The sequence below is a fragment of the Symphodus melops genome (assembly GCF_947650265.1).
Source record: "Symphodus melops genome assembly, chromosome: 16".
Taxonomy (NCBI): domain Eukaryota; kingdom Metazoa; phylum Chordata; class Actinopteri; order Labriformes; family Labridae; genus Symphodus; species Symphodus melops.
The window spans coordinates 18,692,824-18,712,655 of record NC_136706.1 but is presented as its reverse complement, the minus strand read 5'-3'; the positions used below and the strand labels follow the sequence as shown (position 1 = coordinate 18,712,655).

The 19,832-nt window shown below is 39.9% G+C and overlaps 1 protein-coding gene and 1 long non-coding RNA gene across 5 annotated transcripts in view; one reads left to right on the top strand and one right to left on the bottom strand.

Moving 5' to 3' along the window:
- Positions 1–1,322: 1,322 nt before the first annotated feature.
- On the bottom strand, positions 1,323–19,748 carry LOC306837252. 2 transcript variants are annotated; one of them, XR_013780897.1, is made up of 3 exons: positions 19,349–19,748; positions 19,162–19,231; positions 1,323–1,383 (listed from the first exon to the last, which is right to left on the bottom strand). It is a non-coding gene; the product is annotated as an uncharacterized lncRNA (long non-coding RNA). The 2 variants fall into 2 exon arrangements; XR_013780898.1 differs by lacking the exon at positions 1,323–1,383 and adding an exon at positions 14,358–15,559.
- The window catches only part of dpysl2b (dihydropyrimidinase like 2b), a 30,394-nt gene continuing 17,522 nt past the window's right edge, over positions 6,961–19,832 (top strand). Inside the window, exons 1-2 of one of the 3 annotated variants that reach the window (XM_079364853.1) lie at positions 6,961–7,042; positions 7,285–7,678. In XM_079364853.1, coding sequence (XP_079220979.1) covers positions 7,412–7,678 — 267 coding nt within the window. In that variant the 5' untranslated portion in view covers positions 6,961–7,042; positions 7,285–7,411. Of the gene's footprint in view, positions 7,203–7,284; positions 7,679–9,997; positions 10,353–19,832 lie in introns of those variants that run through there. The other 2 variants (XM_079364852.1, XM_079364854.1) reach the window with 2 other exon arrangements.

Sequence of the window (19,832 nt, the reverse complement as noted above, 5' to 3'; positions counted from 1 at the left end):
CTCCAACAGATTACAGCTGATTTTAAATATAACTGGATTACTTTGATGCATATTTTGTTTACAGCCCACCTGTATTTTCGCTCTTAGTGCTGTGTTTTCTACAATAAGCTTCACAGCGTACACAGCGCACATTTTTATTGTGAATTTTCCTTTGATGTGAGTAAAAATGGAAGAGTCTGAAATTTGCAATTTCAATTTTGAAGCTGTGAAAAAAATTATATTAATTAATTGTTCATATCAGTTGGCGTTTGCAACAGAGCCTTCAGAATAAAAGCGCTCCATCTCTCTTAGTGATCCCATTTTCAGTTACACACAAACACATGATCTGCCCCCCTCTTACCTCCAGAAAGGGACTCCCCATGAAATGAAGAACAAGCTTTAATGGTACTGGTTTCTTACCTCTAGAATCAAAGTCAGGTCAGTGATGTATCTCTGTTTCCAGTCTGTGTGCTAAGACCCAGGAGTGGCAGGCTATCTGTCACTGAAAGAAGGAGGGAAAAAAAGCACATTCATGTCAAATGTGTTGATAACCTGAAGATTTAATTGATCAAAAAGGTGAATGATTCCTGTTGCTCTAATTTGAAAACAAAGGTAATAAATTGAGATCATTTTGCATGTATTGATGGCAATACATTGAGTCAAATACAGGTACTGTGTTATCATTCTACTATCATAAAGAAGAACTGTAACATACTGTATATTGACATATTTCCATAATCCCACTTTGCGTTCATTTGAGACTCATGCAGAAACACAGTAAATAAAGATGCCTAGAGTTTATCCAATCCAAGTTTAGAAGAAATAGCACAGAGAAAGAACAATGTTGTTGATGTATTACGTTATTGTGTACGGTATCAATCAGTGCATCAATAACTGGTCTGAAAGTCCCCCCCCACACACACACACAGACACACACAGACACACACACACCCCATTTCCTCGTCAATAATGCCTCCACCAGTCCTCCTCCATCCTCCCTATATGGAACCTCAGCACACCTGTTCCTGTCCAATCCAGACACAGTGAGGCATGTAGCTCCTCCCACTGCAGTTGACGGCGTTACCATGGGTTACAGGGTGGTGGCCAGCTCAGTCTCCATTCTTTTGGTGAGGAGCCTTTCCTCCCAATCCTCATCTCAGCGTTCACTGCAGGGGATTTCACAGGCAGATAAAGACAAAATATGTTGATGTTGTACTGAGATGAAAATTAACTTCAACTAAGTCTTGACACTTTTTCCATATTCAGGGATCATTTAGAAAACTCATGCATGGGTATGCTTCTCTTGAGGCTGAGACTGCAAATAAAGACAGCTACTGTGTTCATGTCTTATTTTTTATGTATTCTCATGCTTGTTTTCCTCTCCTCACTCATTGCAACTAGAGTCTTCAATAAGACAAGAACAGGCCACAGTACTATCTCATGTTTTTACTCTTTTGCAGTTAAAAATGTGTTCATTCAATTTTAATTTAAAACAAATACAGTATATAGTATAAACTGCTTTAGTGTATATACTAGACTTACTAGAAGTTTCAAGTTTGATTGACAGCATTGCTAACTAATGGACAAAAGACGCCATGTAAGTGAAAGACCATACCTAGTTCACTGTTAACTAAATATTGCTCGTTAACAAGTTAGGTCAACATTTATCAAGTAGATATTTTAGATCTTACAAGTTAACGTGGGGGCTTTTTTTCTTTTTGCTGTCTACTAGTCAAGCTTTACCACTCACTAGTAAACTTGTTCTGCCAAAGAAAGGACCAATGCTGGACACTAAAACCTGATATCAAGGACAGCTTTCCACTTTTCTCTGGCTAACATTCACCTTCCCCCTCCCTGATCAGCTTGTGAAGCTGACTGAAATACACTTTGAAACTGGCAACCATAAATGAAATGTGTATTTTTAGAAATGGTGAATATTGTGGTTTGAACTTAATTGTGCCATCTGGCTGGATGTCTTTTTGCTAACCTTCATGGGCCCGTCGTACAGCTGGGCCCCAGAAATGTTTTCCCTCCTTATGGGCAGCCTTGATCACTGATGTCAGCAAATTAAGATGCTGTGCACAGCTGCAAAACACTGCAAACCTGCTAATGTTTAATGTTTAGATGGTAATGTTTACCACAGTCATCATCTTTGTTTAGTGTTTCTTGTACTGTACTGTATTTAGCACACAGAGTATAACTGAGGCTGATGAAAACGTTACGAGTTACTCATGTTTATATTCATAAACTGAACTTGATCAAGAAAAAAAATCAGATAATCAAATGTCTGAAGGTTCTCAGTCATCCAGGTCGTGGTCAAAAATTAACTGGACGTGGTTAAAATGATCAAACAAATCTCAAGAGATTGAGTGTCTTTGGATTCAATCGTTACTCTATAAAGCAGTGTGAGTTGCTTTAATGAATGGTGATCTAGAAATAAACTTTCCTCAGCTCTGACAGTTAGCTATCACTGCACACTAAAAGAAAGGTTCAAAGATAATCATAGGGAAGATTCAACCTTGTTGGACTGTAAAACTTGTTTTAGCCAGTACGTGTCTGTAGTAAAACACTGGATCTATGTTGAAGCACATACTGTGCTTACTGCAGACACAAGGAAATTGCAATTTACCTCTACTGTTTCCTTTTTCTCCTCCTTTTGTATACTGGTCTGTCACCTCGTGGCCTCTAAAGTAATGCACACACTAACATGCACTAATGTTAAACAGCCACTATTGAGTAACACCAAGCCAGCTGAAAGATTTGGGTAAATGTTAGCTTAGCATAACTAGCAACTATACTACTTGGTTTGAATGACCTGTGACAAACTTAAGAATAACTTCATGAAAAACAACTTTGAACATTGTATTGTCAAGCAAAAGGTTGCACAGCTGGACTGTTTTCACATCAGAACACACATCTTTGTTAGTCACCTGTTGCTCCACAGCCCTGCTTTCACTTCTCTTTCACAAGCTGAACTGGCAAACAGAAGCACATACCGCCTTTGGGTTGTATAGGGGTGTGCCAAGTTTGGTATAGTTGAATGGGTGTTTAGGTTGTTTTGATTTGATTTGAGATTGAACATGTTATTAAGACGGCAGTGTAAGTATTGACTGAAATGAAATACATTATTTTATCTTTTAGCCTTATTGGGTTTTGTTTTTTGCAGAACTGGTAAAACTCTCATGAGAGTAGAGAGACTTCTGACCTCTTTTGGCATGTACCAGGAGGAGGCTTTTGGACTTTGCAGGTTGTTGGAGCTTGGGGTGGCATAGTGTTGGAGAGTACTTTTTGCATATTTATGTCCTGGTTGGCACCACACCGTACATATTGCTGAACTAGGATTATTCCACTGTTATCATATTAACTTGAACTACCCATTTAAGCCACGATGCCATCCTCTTTTCTATTGTTGACATTTTGTCATGAACGTTTAAGTTATAAAAACAATATTTATACGAATGTATTGGCAAACATGACATTGTTTCATTCATCCATTACCTCGACAACTTTGTGTTTATGAAGGCCTACACTGTTCTCATCAGAAGTACATTTATTAACACACACCCTGTATTTAAGGATACAAAGCTTAAGCTAATTTGTTAACATAATTTATATTACTGCCTAATCAGAAAATCTGAACAACCTCTTGAAACACCTATGTATAATTACTCACCATGCAAAGTTGGCAGCTGCTGGAGGGCCTCAGACAATTATATGCCCAAAAAGTCCAGCTTCTCTGAGTTCCTTTGGTTTGTGGTAATTTTCCTAATTACATTTTAATTGAACTTTTACTGTAATTTGTTCATTGAGGTTGGAAAACAAATGAGGTTTGGCCTAGAGAAAAGCATTCAAAGATGTAGAAGATTTAGTGGGGGCCCCAGTGTTTTCCTCAAGGCCTCTAATCAGGACAATCTCACAAAGGAAGAAAAATGAGGGAGTAAAATAAAAACGGAAAGGACCCCGGATAATGTAATGATTTGGTTTAGATTTATTTATTTAATCATGTCAAATATTTAGTTGTCTTAGGTCAAGCCAATAACTAATCACCAGATTCATGATGCAAATGGACTTGATTTAGTTTCTTATTGATTTTGTTTAAAATGAAGGCTACTTTAATCTTGGTTTATCCAGACAGAGCGCTGTCATTAAAATTGTTCCTGTAAATTTTCTTTGGGAGCAGCAGATTACAGAGTCCACTCTCATTCTGCTGATCTCACTACTTGTCCTACATCTGTTTCTGGATACCAGCACCATGCCCTTCCTGCACACACACACACACACACCCCAGCCCCGCATCCTCCAACTGTCTATCTGGCATGATGCCAACTTTCCCCTCCTATTATCTAACCCCTACCCTCCTCTGCCCTCAGCAGGGGACAATTGTTTTGTTTATTGGACAGTTCAGCATCAAAAGGGGGTAGTTAGTGCACTGTCTCAGCTCTGGGCGTGGCTGCACCTTTGATATTTTTACCTCTGACATTCAGACTTTCTAAACCTCTCCTGCAGAGATGACCACCCACACACACTCTCTCTCTCTCTCTCTCTCTCTCTCTCTCTCTCTCTCTCACACACACACACACACACTCTCACTCACTCACTCACTCACCCTCAGCCCTCTGGGAGAGGAAACAGAAGCAGCAAAGCCATTTGCTGCCCACCATGTTGTTATGGAAACTGGTCTGACATGGACTCAGTGTTAAAATGTTTCCATGGCCGCTCATTCAGGAGGGTTTAGTCTGGTTTAAAGTGAGTTAGAAATTAACAATGTGTGTTAGATGGCTCCATCTCTTTATTGATCACCATGCAGCACTGATGTATTTATACCTCACAGCCATCTATTCTCTGCACATTCACATTTGCATGTTCATTCTTCTTTAATACGAGCTAGAATTTCCTGGAAAAGTATTCTATTATCATGCAAAAGGTGATTTAAACAAAGAACATCTCAGTTGTAGTTTTTCACTTACTTTTGATTCATCGAGCATTCAAACAGATAGAAGCTGTAAGCCTGATGTCCTGTTTTACCTCTTGGGATGCAATCAAGACACACAAACAAATAAAAACTCATTTTAAACTTTCTAAGTAGTGTAAAGTTTCGACCTTCTTCATATTGTTACTTCTACGTTGTGTGGTTACAGTAACATATGATGTTAATGGACAGTGAGTGAGACAGCCTGTTCATTGCGACAGAGTCTCCAATATATATTCTTTAGGGAGGAAAAATGTTGACACTAAAAAGTTTCAGCTTTTCAAATAGACTTTAAAGCTGAAGTTTTCAAAAAGGATTCGTCAGAGTCAGCAATTATAAGAGTGAGGTGAGGTGACAAACTTTACCATATGTTTGGAGACTGACCAGCATATTATACCAGCATTTTAGCCCTTATGCTGCTGATAAAATCAGATTAGATTAAATTTACTTTGTTTTCCCCAGGGGGAGATTTGCCTTTGGCAAAAGTGCAAGCAAAAAAACTCATCTGTGCAACTTACAATAAATAGCATAATAACACAGGAAAGGACACTAACAAAACATATCTAGTAATTCATAAAAACATAATAAATACAAAAATGAAGACTAAGGACAACTCGAAAGTTGTTCTTTTGTGTGAAGCACTTCACTTCAATTTCTGCCTATCCATTAAAATCCTAATGTAACAAGAACATCAGCAAACCAACAAAGAAAAAAAGAAAAGAAAACAAGACCAGATCAACTCTGCATTGTTTCTTCATTCTTTACCATGTTATGTCGTAATCAATAATCCGTTTACATTTTAATGTTTTTTTAAACTCCACAGAAAACTTCAGAACTACTAACTTCAGTTAAAGAAATAACAATTGGCAGAGTCAGAACAGTGGTTCATTTATATTCAAATGTGTATTTGTATTGTCCATTAGTGCTCAGTCTAAGGCTTTAAAGTGAGCTCAGTTCATTTGGTGGAAAAAAACAACTGCAGAATTTAAATCAAAATCTCATGATAGCTTTGGGCTGTCAGAGACAACAGCCATATTCAGAGCTCGTTTAAAAAAAGAATGCTCACTCAATTTTTTATTTAAGATGTGATGAAATAGCTTTTCGTAACCAATCAATCAATAGCTGTTTGTTAATATGCAGTAGCACCAATAATCTCTGGACTATCACAGGACACTTGACAAAACCAGCAGGTCCTGACTATAATCTTTGACGTGCTCTTTGTTGTGCAGAGTATTATTTAGAGAATGCTGACATAAATCCACCATGAGCAAGAACTCAAAAAACTTAATAAGAGGCAGAAACATTGAGCAGAACCAGACTCATGTTGAAAAGCCATCTGCCATGACCTGAGAGAAAGAAAGAGAAATACAAATACAGTATAATCAGTAACAAAAACAGATGATTCAAACTTGTGGTTACAATGTCATTAATCATTGTAAAATGACATGTTATTTTAGCAATAGCAACGAAAGTAAAAAAACGATCTCTAATGAAATCATGGAAACCAGAATGAATAAGCAAGTTAAGCAAACACAACTAATAAATGATTAATTAATGTCTAACACAAGAGTGCTCTGCTGTTCTGCCCCACAGTGTAACATAAATGAAGTATTTTATGGCATGATTCGCTGTAATTCGGACTGGTGTGTGCGGGCTGAAAGCTGCCACAAACAGCTGAGACTCTATAAAATATTTATAATGTGTGGGTATGTGAGCGCAGGGTGTGGTGCTGAAGGGACAGCGCCCTTCATTGTTGGACTGGGTGTGACTGTGGTGGAACTCTCCATGGTGCTTATCCCCTCCTGACCTCCAACTTTGATCGGACACGCCCCTCAGACACACGGCTGTATGACATCTCCCACTTATTAAATTACTCAACTTACAGACTCACTTTCAGGCAGCTCACTGTACCCTGACGGATGATCTTTAGTTTGGAAAAGAAAGGAGCGATCATTTCCGGATTGATCACATCTGACGCGCTCGTGCCACCTCCGGTTTGCCTCCGCGCGGGTTCACACAGGCTCCAGGTAATTTTTTTTGAGGACCATCCTCCTCCTTGAGCCTATTGGATCTTTTCAGTGACAAAGCTCCACTGTGAGTCTCTCTTACATGCTGACTTTTAACTCAGGATTGGCTGCAGGCTAGAAGGGAATGTTGACTCATGAGTAAGCAAATCAAAACTGTTTGCTGATCAGAAGGTGGATCATAGACTAAGACAACAGCGGATTTCCTTGTATTTAACCCTTAATAATAGGTATTAACGGCGTACCTTTCTCTCTCGTGGGAGTGTTTTCATGCACCATTAGCCTTAAATTTTTTTTGCTCTTTTGTCACAGTGCGACCACCTGCGCCTGAATCCAGAAAAGGCGGTGGCTGTCCAGGAAAAAAAAATTAAAGCAGCTGAGCATCAGTGCATCTACACCCCGGGAAACCTTACATCTCCCCCTCCAGAACCAGTAAGGCATGTCGACCGCCGGGGAAGTACCAGCCTTTTTTAAGAATATGGGTTCTGACAGTCCAGCCAGGCCGAGGCAGCAGTTCTGTGGCATGTTTTGTCCGGTGGAAGGCTCTTCGGACAGCAAGACGTTGGACTTTGATGCGCTCTCGGCGTGCAGAGGAAAGAGTGACAGCCGAATCATTGACCGGCAGACCGACATCTCTCAGCCGAGAAAGGTGGAGATCCGGGAGAGCACCGGGAAGGAAGCGCTGCAGAATTTGGATAATAAGAGGGTAAATTTGTCTTTAATTTAAATGCTTATTTTGTTCACTCGAATTTGCCATTTTCTCTGTGGCTGTAATTTCTCTCATAAGCGTTATTATATGTTGCACACATCTGCACCATCTTGATGTAAGTGTCTTAATGTCTACCACTGCCACCCACTCACTTGAGTTTTTTTTATGCTGACAACGGTTGCACACCAGAACAGACAACTTGCCATGACTACATTACCCAGAAAGCCCTGTGATGTAATCGAGGAGATAGAGGGCCCACTATGCAGGGCTGCTAGAGGGAGTGGCTCCTGTTAGTTGATTTCTGTTTGATCCCCTCTTATAATAAATCATGGTCTGCCTTTGCATTGCTGCAGTGTCCTTGAGCAAAACACCAGCAGTGCCAACAGGTCTGAAAGGGGAAAACACAATACAAATGTTCTCCTGGTTTTAAAAAGGGACCCATGTGCATGTGCGTGGCTACAGCATCCCTGTGCTTGTGCATTTCGGTCTTTATCAGCAGATTTCAGGGTGTGGACCTGATGAAGACATGGCAGCTCTGACGTGCATGACTTGCAGGAAAATCTGTAAACTTTTCTTCTGCTGATTCAAACTCATCATCCAGTAGGTACAGCCGGTTGCATGGGGATCTATGGCAACACAAGTAGCAATAGCTGCCTTTACTTAATATTTCAGCACTCAGGATGCTGTTAAAAGGGTGTGTTGAACCCTGGTATCATGTTACTTTATTGATCTGAAACATTAGCCAAACAATTCACCCTTTATACTACACTCTGTTATCTCTGTATATCTATTTAAGTCTAACATGTGTAGTAGATTCCGCCCTGATAAAGGAATGCCTTCTACATGATTTAACAAGATAAAATAAATAATGGGCTGATTAAAAGCTCTCAAACTGCCCAAGACCAACCTTTATGCTAATGTGACGTAAACAGACTGCAGTGATGGAAAGTAACAAAGTACATTCACTCAAGTGATTTGCTTTGGTACAACTGTAAACAAAATAAATGAAATGAATACATTACTTTGTGTTATAATTGTTATCATATACAATTGAATTGATCACAGACAAACTTCTCACAAGTCTAAAAATGAACCACAGCCCCACCTTAACATGCTGTGTATACATTATTCTGAAGTTGACTACTCAGCATAACAAGTACTTTCACCGTTAGTGCTCAAAATGTGGGCTGCATTTTGATAGTTATACTTTTATGAAGTTAAACAATAAATGGATAAATTTAACTTCTATGAAATGATATCCACAGTGACATTGCTTTCCTACCAAATTCACCAAGATCTTCTTTCAGCTCTCGAACACAGAACAACTCTATCCAGATGAATGATGAGCTTTTGAGGACATCTTATTGCCTCTCACAGAGCTGTTCTGTTTTTAAATTCTCTAAGTAACACTATGTAATTTAAAAGCAGTATTTTGTGTGCTTATGTATTATTCCCTCCCATCTAGATCTTCACTGGTGTTGTTCTGACTCTCAGCTGTAATCCAACTATAATTCAGCTTGGATGAAAGTATCTGCTATATGAGATTATGATGTTGCAACAATAAGAAAAGGCAGGTATTTTAATACAAACGAAAAGTTACTTTTAAAAATATATAGGCATACAGTCGTATCAGTCCAGACAGAAATTATGATACGCTAGTCCTGCTGTTAAACAAATGTAGTTCTAGTTTTACCTTTTTATAGCTCTGTAACTGACATGACTCACTCAGTAGACTGACTTTATGAACTGTTTTAAACTACTTTAAGAACTAGTCAGTCTACTGGACACTGATGTAGTTGAGTCTCTTTAATGGGAAAATAATGGCAGTCCCTCTGATATAAAAAAGGTTACACTGACTTTTCTAAATGTTAAGCTTGATTTATATGAAAGCATGTCAGATATACTTGATTCAACGTTCATGTTAAGCCTATCTATCAATAAGAGAGACACAGTGTTTAGGTTATGTGTTGATCCCTCAAATCATCACTTCTCGTTTCTACTTACATCTCCAAAACAATTTGGGACTTTGTACATCTTAAATATTATGTGACAATAGCGACTGGAGGAAAAAAACTGACATACTCAATTTCAAAATGGCATCAGCCTGCGCAATTAGTGATAGTTCACTTTCTCCAATAAAAGTGAGACTTTTAAAAAGAAATGGAAGAAGTGAGAAGAGTTAAGATGGCTGCTGGCTTTTCTTCGTTTGTTCACTTGCTGCACTCTCTTGCCTTCACTAATCCAGGGAGAGCAATTGATGGCATTAGTGGCTCTTTCCTGTCAATGAAGGAGGGCGAGGCTCTGCGCATGCTCCGTGGGGTTCTTTTATGGGGTAGAGGCTCGCGAGTGGTCCCTCCCTCCCCTCTTGTCTGACTCTGTCTGAGAAGGAAAGCTTTTGGTGCATCGGCGGAGACCGGGAGGCTGCCAGGACGCGATCTGGAGCTGAAACTTGAGTGTAATTCCTTACGTTTGAGGCCTCCCAAAGGATCAGCTGCGACCTTCCCGGCTTTTTCTTCTTCATCATCATCATTATCATCCTCGTTTCGACCCGGCGAGCTGCAGTAATCCGTACATCCCGTTGCATACATTGCGGTTACAGGGCGCAGCGCAAATCGAACTACCGCTGAAGATGTCTGGATATCAGGGCAAGAAGAACATCCCCCGCATCACAGTGAGTGCTGGGTCGAGATTCATTCTTAAAAAACTCACGTTATGTGCAGTCTGGTGCCCGGTGTCTGGTCGCGTGGGCCTACGGGTGTGGGTGCAGGATGTTACCGGGGCGGCATGGGTTATGCGCCGCTGCGCGCCTCCTCTAATTTTTACTTGGAAGAAGAATAAGTCGGCACAGAGGTGCATTTTAATGCATGTTTGCATATCAACTTGATTATGTTTTGAAATATACTTTCGGTTGACCAAACCCCACGTTACGGTCGTTGTCATTCATGATGCCACCAAGGCTATAAAATGTTTTTTTTTGCAGCATCTTTGCGACAAGTGCCACACTCCGAGTTCAACCGAGCTATCACTTGACCTCAAACTGTTCTTTTCTGCTGCAGAATCACACTCAGTCCTCCAGTCTTTGTCTTTGGTTTTTGCCTACATGACAGTTTAGATTTCACGCCGGTGGTCTTTGTTCGGCGGTGTGTCTGGTGGCCCGGGTATCACTGCACAACAACTGCTGGGGCAAATTCTTCCCTGTATCCGCCTTAACATTCACTTCCCGACTGCGTTTCTTTTCCCCAAAGCTCTCATTTTACTTTGGTAACGCATGGCTTTGATTTAGATGTTGTTTTACGTGGCTGGAAGCGGTTAGTACACATTTAGGGTGTCACTGAGCAGCAGATTATTTCCTTGGATTCATAGCGGAGCTGCTGGGATTGGTGTTTGTGGTTCAATGGAAAGTAGAGAATAGGGAGGGGAAGGGAGGGGGGCCATGGGAAGGGAGGGGACAGTGGGTCCTATTTCCTTCCATGCTTCTCTCTCAGCTGTGTAATGAAAGGAAGATGCATGGAGAGAGGCAAAGCCTATCAGGAGGTTACTGTCAGTTCAAAACAAAAGACAGATGTGTTAGGGCATTCTGTTAAACTATGATAAATACTACATGCAATATTGCACATTTGGCCTGTTCTCATTAGTCCTGAAGCGCTTCAATAATAACCCCTGCATGTGTGAAGTGACACTCCTGCAAAATAGAAGAGGGGGTTGTCCCAAAATCAATTCATTCTGTATCAGAAAAAGGCCCAAATGTTCCTCCATCCTGCACCTGGTGCACATCACATATTCATCACTGCCTCAGCTAACTAACTGAGGCCAATTATTTCATATGAAACAGGACAGTTAAGTAGCACAGTGTCAAATTTCACACAGGCTTCCTGAATTGGAATTCTGCACAGTTAGTGTCTCGTTGGATCCAAAGCAGAGAATGTTCTGGGTAAATGATGAGGGCAGAGACGCCCAGAGAACTAGTTTTGCTCACCTCATACATCTGAACAATGTGTCCTGCAGCCCTGCACATCAAACAGGCTAAATCACACTCTCACTTTATTAAAAGGTCTTTGAAACAACAGTGGGTTGCATGAGGGGATGTCCAGACAAGGATCTGCCTTTTGATTGAAAATTATTTCACAGCAAAGTCAGAATAAGGAGCCATTATTTATAAATGAACTAAAATAAGTGAAATGAACGCTTTGTCTGTTTTATGAAATGTAAGACTAATATAGAAACAAATAAAGTGAAAATAGTTGTCTGATGTTACGATGCCTGCTGCTCGTAGAAGATCTATAAATGGTTCAGACTTTTCTAAATGATGTTTATGGTGCATTGAAAGTGGAGGAAATAAGAGAAAAGCCCCACCTTTCTGTTTCACGACTAGTTCATATCCAAATCCCTCTGCCTTACAAGTAATTTAAGTCATCCATGTAAGTGACAATAATTAAGGACATATTCTGGACTGTGGTGATGATATGATTGATGTCTGTGGTGGAAACATGAAGCCTCTCAGGTGATTCACTCTCCTCCCAGGTCTCAGGAGAGAGCAGGAGGAGTGATCAGAGGATTAGAAGGAGGGTTGTAGTCCCTGCAGTGATTAGGTAAGACCTAAATAGATAGACTTCCTTTTCTTTAACAGCACATGGGAGAAAAAGGGGGTCAGAGACAGGATTGAATACTTTAAAATATGTTTTTCTCAAAAAGACCTGCTGAATAAAGTGTCTGAGCTACGTCATGGATGTCACCCTTCCTGCCAGCTCCACTTCTGCACCCACTGTACAGACTTCAGTGTAAAGAGTAGATGAGAGTATTAAACCAATCAGAGGCTAGAGAGGAAATGAGCTTAAATTGAATAAAATGTGCTCCGGAGAGTCTGCCGCAGTGACAAAGAAACTCTTTATGCTCTGACCCTTACTGCATAAACCAACTAAATTAAGAGCTGAAATCATCAAAATGCAGAATTTGAAGGTTTCATCCATCAGTCTTCATCACTTTGGGTGGGGTTCTGGTGGAGCCGACTGGTTTGTGTGGGCGTGATTGAGTCAGGTCAGCTGCAGAGGCAGAGATGTCATCATGGTAGATCTCATGAAATATGAATGAACCTCCACAAGTTCACCACCTGGTTTGGAGCATCTGTGACTCAGGACCTTTTACTTCCATCTTTATGATGCACCAGAGATTAAAGTTGCTGAATGTAGAATCCAGTGGTGCTCAGATTTCTGTGATTAATTGATGAACTAAAATGTTTTAAATACAAAACTAAAATATGTGCAACAAACTCAAATATATTTTAATTTACACTTTTAAATTTAATCATTTTTGGACATTTATTTTTCTTGTAAGCTAAATAACTTTTTTATATTAGCTGTTTTTTTTCTTGGTTGAACAGTTCAATATTTTGTGTTGCTGTCAGACTATTTATCAGACAAACACTTAAATATGTCTTGTTAACCTTTTGGGATGATAATATTAAAAATTTAAGTTCATCAAAGATTAGATTACTGATCTATTAATAAGACAAATAATTAACATGAGCTGAGTAGTAGTTTTTTTGTTGGAGCGCTAACAGATGTGAAACATCAAGAGAACTCCTCTGTGCTTTAGAATAGCTCAACCAGAGATTGATTAGCAAATCTGATCTTGAAATAAAACATGCATCACAGGTTTAAATGATCACAATTACTTTTCTTCAAATCCAGTTCAGTTATTGGACGATTGTTTTTGCTCTAGGGTGAAGCCAAAAAGTATTTTAACATCTTCACTTCTTTTACAGAAAAGTGTTGGACATAAATATTTAAATACATCATAGTTGACAGCAAAAGGGAAAACAATAACAAAGAAAAGTGAAGTGAGTGCACCTCGAATGTCCACGTCAATTATCTGTGAAAAGAGAGTGAGGCTATAAAAAGACTGTCCAGGATTAAAGACTACAATCCCCAGAGGATGAGGGATCAGCAGGCGGTCTGAGTGTAAACCTGTAGTACAGTAGGTTTGTTTTCCCTGGGGAGCTGCTCAGTGTGTTAGTAGTTATTGAATAGTTGCCTCAGTGTGTTCCTGCTGTTATCTCACAGTGCACAGCACCCTGGGGCGATGTCTGTTCACACATTAAACACAACCATGCTGCGCACCAAATCACCCAACCAGCGGCTCCTCATTTGTTCACGCTCAATATCTTCACCATTTGCTCCATTCATAGAGCCACAAGTCTGTGTGTGTGTGTGTGTGTGTGTGTGTGTGTGTGTGTGTGTGTGTGTGTGTGTGTGTACAGTAAGGGAACTCTTTATTTATTTAACTATCAGCACTTGAACAAAGGAAAACACTGTTGAGGATCACTGTGCCTCCAGCTGCAGCACACAGTGAAAGAGGTCAATGACAAGGTTTTTGACATCCCTAAAGGGATCATTTAAAGGTGCAGTGTGATCTTTTGGTGGAATCATTGGCAGAAATAGAATATGATATTGATAAGATTTGTTAATGTTTAATCACTTAAAAAGGAAGAGTATGATCTTGTCACTTTAGAATCATTGACTGTTGGTTTGTCGCCGGCTTACATAAAAGCCTTGATTCAGAGTACAGGCAGCCGCCATGTTGGTTTCCCATGATCAGAAGTTATGGGGATGTAAGAGCCGGACAGGAGCAGACACCAAGTTATTGAAACTAAACAGTCTTTGCCTTTAGCTAAATCTTTATCTGGTGATTGAACTACTTTCTTGTGTTTCCCTCAGAGAGAGGTTCTCTCTGTGGTGGTGGTTGGTTTTTAATTAGTCAAAATAGGTTATGAATATTTGGAAGTATGACAGGCTTGCAAGCTTGAATCTCTGGTGGGAGGGCGGCAGGTAAATTAAATGTAACCTGCTATGTTAAAATAACTAGTCCTATCTTCATGGAATGAGCTCATAGGCAATGTATATAATGTATATGGGGAGCACAGCAAACCTGCTATGAGGCTAACATATGAATTACGTCATTATATCTGCAGAGGGAGAAGGTGTTGCACCTTCCTGTTGCACTTCTTTGTACATGTACAAAAATAGGAATGGATGGTTGTAAAGCAAACAAATGCATCCTTGAAAGGTTTTCCAAAAAGCCAGGAATGGGAGGCTGAGTCAGTGTGTGTTGCAATCTGCAGCCTCGCCACTAGATGTCACTAAATCCGGCACACTTCTCCTTTAAGCATGCCAATTTAATTAAATTCAAAAAACTTTATTTGTCCCCAGGGGAAATTTAAATTGTTCCATCGTTCTTTCCTTTTTCCAGGAAAGATGGAAAAATGGAATGAGGTTGCTTAGTATAAGTTTGTTTATGTAAGAGATAAGTTGGGGAACGTTTACATGTCAGAAATAAAGTTTAAGTGAACCTCTCAATCAGAAATGTATTTAAGAGAATATTTTTTTGGTAAAAGATTATTCATTCAAAATAATTTAGTGGGCTGTTCTCACACAGATTACAAAGAAAGTACTGGAGCACACAAATCACATAAGGCAGATTTCTTTAGGTCCAAGGAGTACTTTCTTTGGACCCTGTCTAAGGGAAAGAGTCAAATGGATGTTTTTGAACATCTAAGTCCCTTCTCTGAGAGCACTGACTTCCATTTGTGGAGTGGTTGGAGCGCAAGACTTTTCTTCTACCTTTGAAGTTCCACAGAGAAAAGAATGATTCATGTTTAGGTAAAAAAAAAAAAAAAAAGTCTGAGTTTTTAGTGAATTATACGAGTTGGAGAGACAATTCAGAAATATGGAGCACAGTGTGTATCCAAACCCAACATCTACTCAATAAACACTAGAAAATGACTTTTTAGAAAATGTTTTTCCAACCAGGGCTTCAAGCTTCTCATGTATCCCTTTGGGAAATTAGTTTTCTTCCAGTTTGGCCAGTCAGTCAGTGAGCTCTCTTAGAAAAAACAAAACAAAACAACAACCAATGAATTGTCTGTTTAGGTACTGAATGATTCTGGTTGCAGGCTGTTTTTAGAATAATCCAGGACACACATAAATCATAGTGCTTAACTGGCAGTGTTCCCCACCTTACTTCATGCAATTTCCCAGGTTATTTTCCATTTGGACAACAACAACACATTATGTTGCCGGGTTACCTATAACCCTAGCTAAGGTTTACATTGCACCCACTCAAAGTTTGTCCTATTTTTCAGACAGCAGTGACGTTTTCACATGCTGTGCTGCAGATTTATGTAAACACAACATGTTGTAATGATGTACAGTAAACTATAGTTTAATGTTATTTGCCATGTGACTGCCTTTGGTAAAGAATGATCCATTTTCCCACACTCAATACATCACTGGTCTGTTCTCTACTACTCAGCAGCCTTAAGCATCTACAAAAGGCAAACAAGACCATAAGTATTATAATTGATCATTTCCTTATAGTTATTCTTAATGCAGAAAATAGCCGCCATGGGCAAACTTATAAACAGCACTCAGTAGGATGACATTTCTTCTGAAGCGGGGTACACACAACAAGACAATACAGCCTATTTCAGGCCTAGTTCTCCCTTTCATCAAACCTAGGCCAAGTTTTGATTCTTGTATGGTTTCTTACCAGTCGTCTTCTCTGATATTTCTGTGGTGTGAGATGTGGTAAGAGTGATCCAATTTGCTCAGAAAGCCTTTGAAGTTGTCCTGATTTTAAATAATAAGCATTAAAGACAGGGCAGGTAATTTCCTCCAGATACACTTTTCAACTTATTGATTGAAACTGTCTTTATGTCCTGATGTGAAAGAAAATCAAAGAAAATCCCCTGTAAAAACAAACAATGTCAGATGAAGGTTTAATTTTTTTATAAACCAATCAAGCCTCTTTACTCCATGCATGCATGAGCCCACACTCAAAGCATGAGCTGAAATCTGCTTCTGGACCAATGGCACCATGTAAGTGAGGGGCGTGGCTTTTGAGGGAGAACACAGAGGGAAGAGGGTGGTTGAATAAGAGGATGCTACTCTCAAAATCATGTTAGTTTTCGAAAATTACCTATCCTGCCTTTAACCAGGTTTAGTATTTAAGAATAGTTGTGTGGAGGGAACCCTGAGGGCACCCGAACACGCGCTGTGGATTGTTGTGGGAAGGAAACAAATAGCCAAGCTGACTGAGGCCCCGTCCACACGTAGCCGGGTATCTCACAAAACGATATTTCTATATATCTATATATTTCTACATTTTGGCCTTTCATCCACACGAAAACGCAGATTTACAGCATCAGAAACGAAGCTTTTTAAAACCTCTGACCAATTTATGCGTTTGCATATTTTTACAGTCTATGGTTTACATGACCGGGGTTTTGCGTTTCGAAACGTCACTGGCTGCAACAAACTATGTTCATACTTCACATATGCGACCTGTGTTTACATTCGGAAACAGTATGAATGCGCTTAAAAACGCACTTCTGCGGTTACGTGTGGATGAAGTTTTTTTTTCTAAAAACGAGGTTGTGTGTACGTAAGTTTTTTTTCGAGAAGGACGGGGAATGATATTCGTTTTTACAAAATCCCGGCTACGTGTGGACAAGGCTTGAATAAATCTGAATAAATCTAAATCTAATCATACTTACCTCCAGCCCGTGTCCATGCCATATCCACTTGTCTTTTTCAGAAGTTCTATTGCTATGTAAATTTTCACTGAAAAGTAATTATGTATTTTTTTAAGGAGGTGTTTGCACATCCAACTAGCTCATGAAGGAGGTACAGGACATCAAACTTTCACATTAAAAAGAAAAAATCCTGCACTACTCTAAGTATTACCCAATTATTAGAACAATTCACATTGACTCAGCCCCTCTGAATTTTTGTCAAGTGTCTTCTCAAACAATTCCCCACCATGATTTTAAGTAGACAAAGCTCCACCTCCTGTGTGTGTACAGGTGAAGGACATTGAGTCTAATTAGAAATATCTCTCAATCATCAGCAGTAATGTGCAGAGTCGCGGTATACACCTCTTTAAGACGTGTTTGTAACCCGCCATTAAACTAAAAGAAGAAGAAATGTGCAGAGTCACTCATCCAGATATCCACATATATAAAGTCAACAACACTAATCAGAATACAACTTTGACAGGCACTAGTACTTTACATACTTTATATGGTTAAACATGATATAACATATGTTAGATTTAATAGTAAAAGAAGATATGATTAGTGGGGACAGTAAAGGTCAATAAATGTGTGCCTACCTCCTGATTGGTGGGGGAATTGCATTAGGCAGGGGAATAATATGGGGGGACTCTGCAGACAAAGTCAAAGTAAGCTACACAATTCAAAAGATTCAAATCAATTTATGGGCAAAAACTGTATAATTTGTTTCAAAACATTGTTTTTTTCCCATTCTAATTTACCCATATTGCATTTTGCTGGAATGACATTTACATCAGCAGGGTCAAGCGTTCTCGTCAGAAATGAAAACATAGCAGTTTAGCAACAGTGAATCCCCTGATATTTGTCCACATCCTGTTTAAGAGGCTGAAAGAGGTTCCTGTGAAAGAAAGGTCACTGTCATGTTTGGCTTTAACCAGACACTCTGTCCCAAAACCCTGCAAGCTCTTAAACACTTCAAAAACATTATTCAGAAGGAAGGGATTCAGTGCATCTAAATTGTATAAACTGAAATCCTTAAAGACCAAAAACACTATCGAAAAGTCTCTTTGTGACCCATAACTTTGCCCTTCGTAATTTTTCTGAAACGCTAACTTTGTCTCTCGGTGTCAGCTCACATAGTTTCTGGTCTATCTGCGAAGTGTTGACACAGAGACTGAGGTCTCTTGGCATACTGCACATAGTAATGTGATAATGACAGTCATGATGAGACTCATGATGTAATGGCATATTTCAAAGCAGTTGTCGGGTTGAATGCAGGCCAGCGTTGGGCTGGAGTGCAGCCAGTGGCTCCACCAGAGCAGCGTTGAAGATTACCACATCATCTATTTGCATTAGTTGCACCAGTGCTGTCAGAGCGTTGCCACACCTTCAAATAACTACAAAGGATTTTCCACATTTGCTGAAGTCCTCACAAAGATATGTGTGTGTTTCTGTTTGTCTTCCTCCCGTCATTGAATAACCATGAGTGTGTGGTTTATATTTAAGAGCACTTTCTCTCCAGAAGGATGTGACTCTGTGAAACATGATCCGTGTGTTTGTCTGGTTGCTGCAGAGCTGTAGTAAAAACAAAAAAGATGAGTTGAGGTGCCTTTTTTCAGATATTTTGCCAATATAAAATAACTTTACATTTATGAAATAACTGACTTAATCAATAATCACCTGTCCTTGTGAAATCACAGTGGGATTCTGGTGGGAAAAAAAGAACTCCACTCCCAGCCCATAGTGGAACTTTGATCATTTGAATCAAGGCAAATAAAGTTTTGTTTAGAATTTCCCCCTATAGGGACAAATAAAGTTTTTTTGATTGAATTGTTTTAGGTGTGTTTGCATTACATCTGTTTCAGACTTTTGTATGAGTTTGCAAAATGTTCAAAAAACAGAACAACCCCACCTTCTCCTGGTTGTGTGTTCAAAGAATGACTTCAGCCAACATCCTCTGCTGACCATTCCTATAAGGTCTCCTGAAAGAAAAATCAATGAAGTGTTAAAATCAGAGTTCTGCAGTACAGTTTAGATTCAGGGTGTTGCAGTGACAGGGAGCGTTCGCAGAGCAGTATGTTGGGTGCAGAGCTGCTGACCTCACAGCAGCTAGCAGTAGCAGCTCAAACAGAGCGGCCTTTGTTAGCCGGGATGTTGGCGTCCTTGTGACCAGAGCTGCCCCTCCCTTTTTGGACAGAGAGCCTGAGTCGCCGCGGTGAGGGACGGGGGGTGAGGGCCTCAGGGTGCGGGGCTGCAGAGGTGGCAGACACCCCCCCCTCTCCCCCCTGCACAGAGACAAGTGTCCCAGCTGGAGGCGTGGATGATTGATTACACAGCCTGTGCTCTGATTGGCCGTCTCTGATGTCGTTACCGTGACAGCACAAACACATGAGGAGGACGAGGGGTGTGTCTGCAGGCAGGCTTCTGTTTTCATTGTTGCAAATGTGAATACTTCCACTAATGTTGTTGTTCAAGCAGAGCTGAAGTTAAGAAGCAGAAAGAGGGACAAAGGAAACTCTGCTTTAAAACACGCTGACCAGTTTTTGGTCAGAAATAAAAGTTAAAAACACATTGAGCCATTCT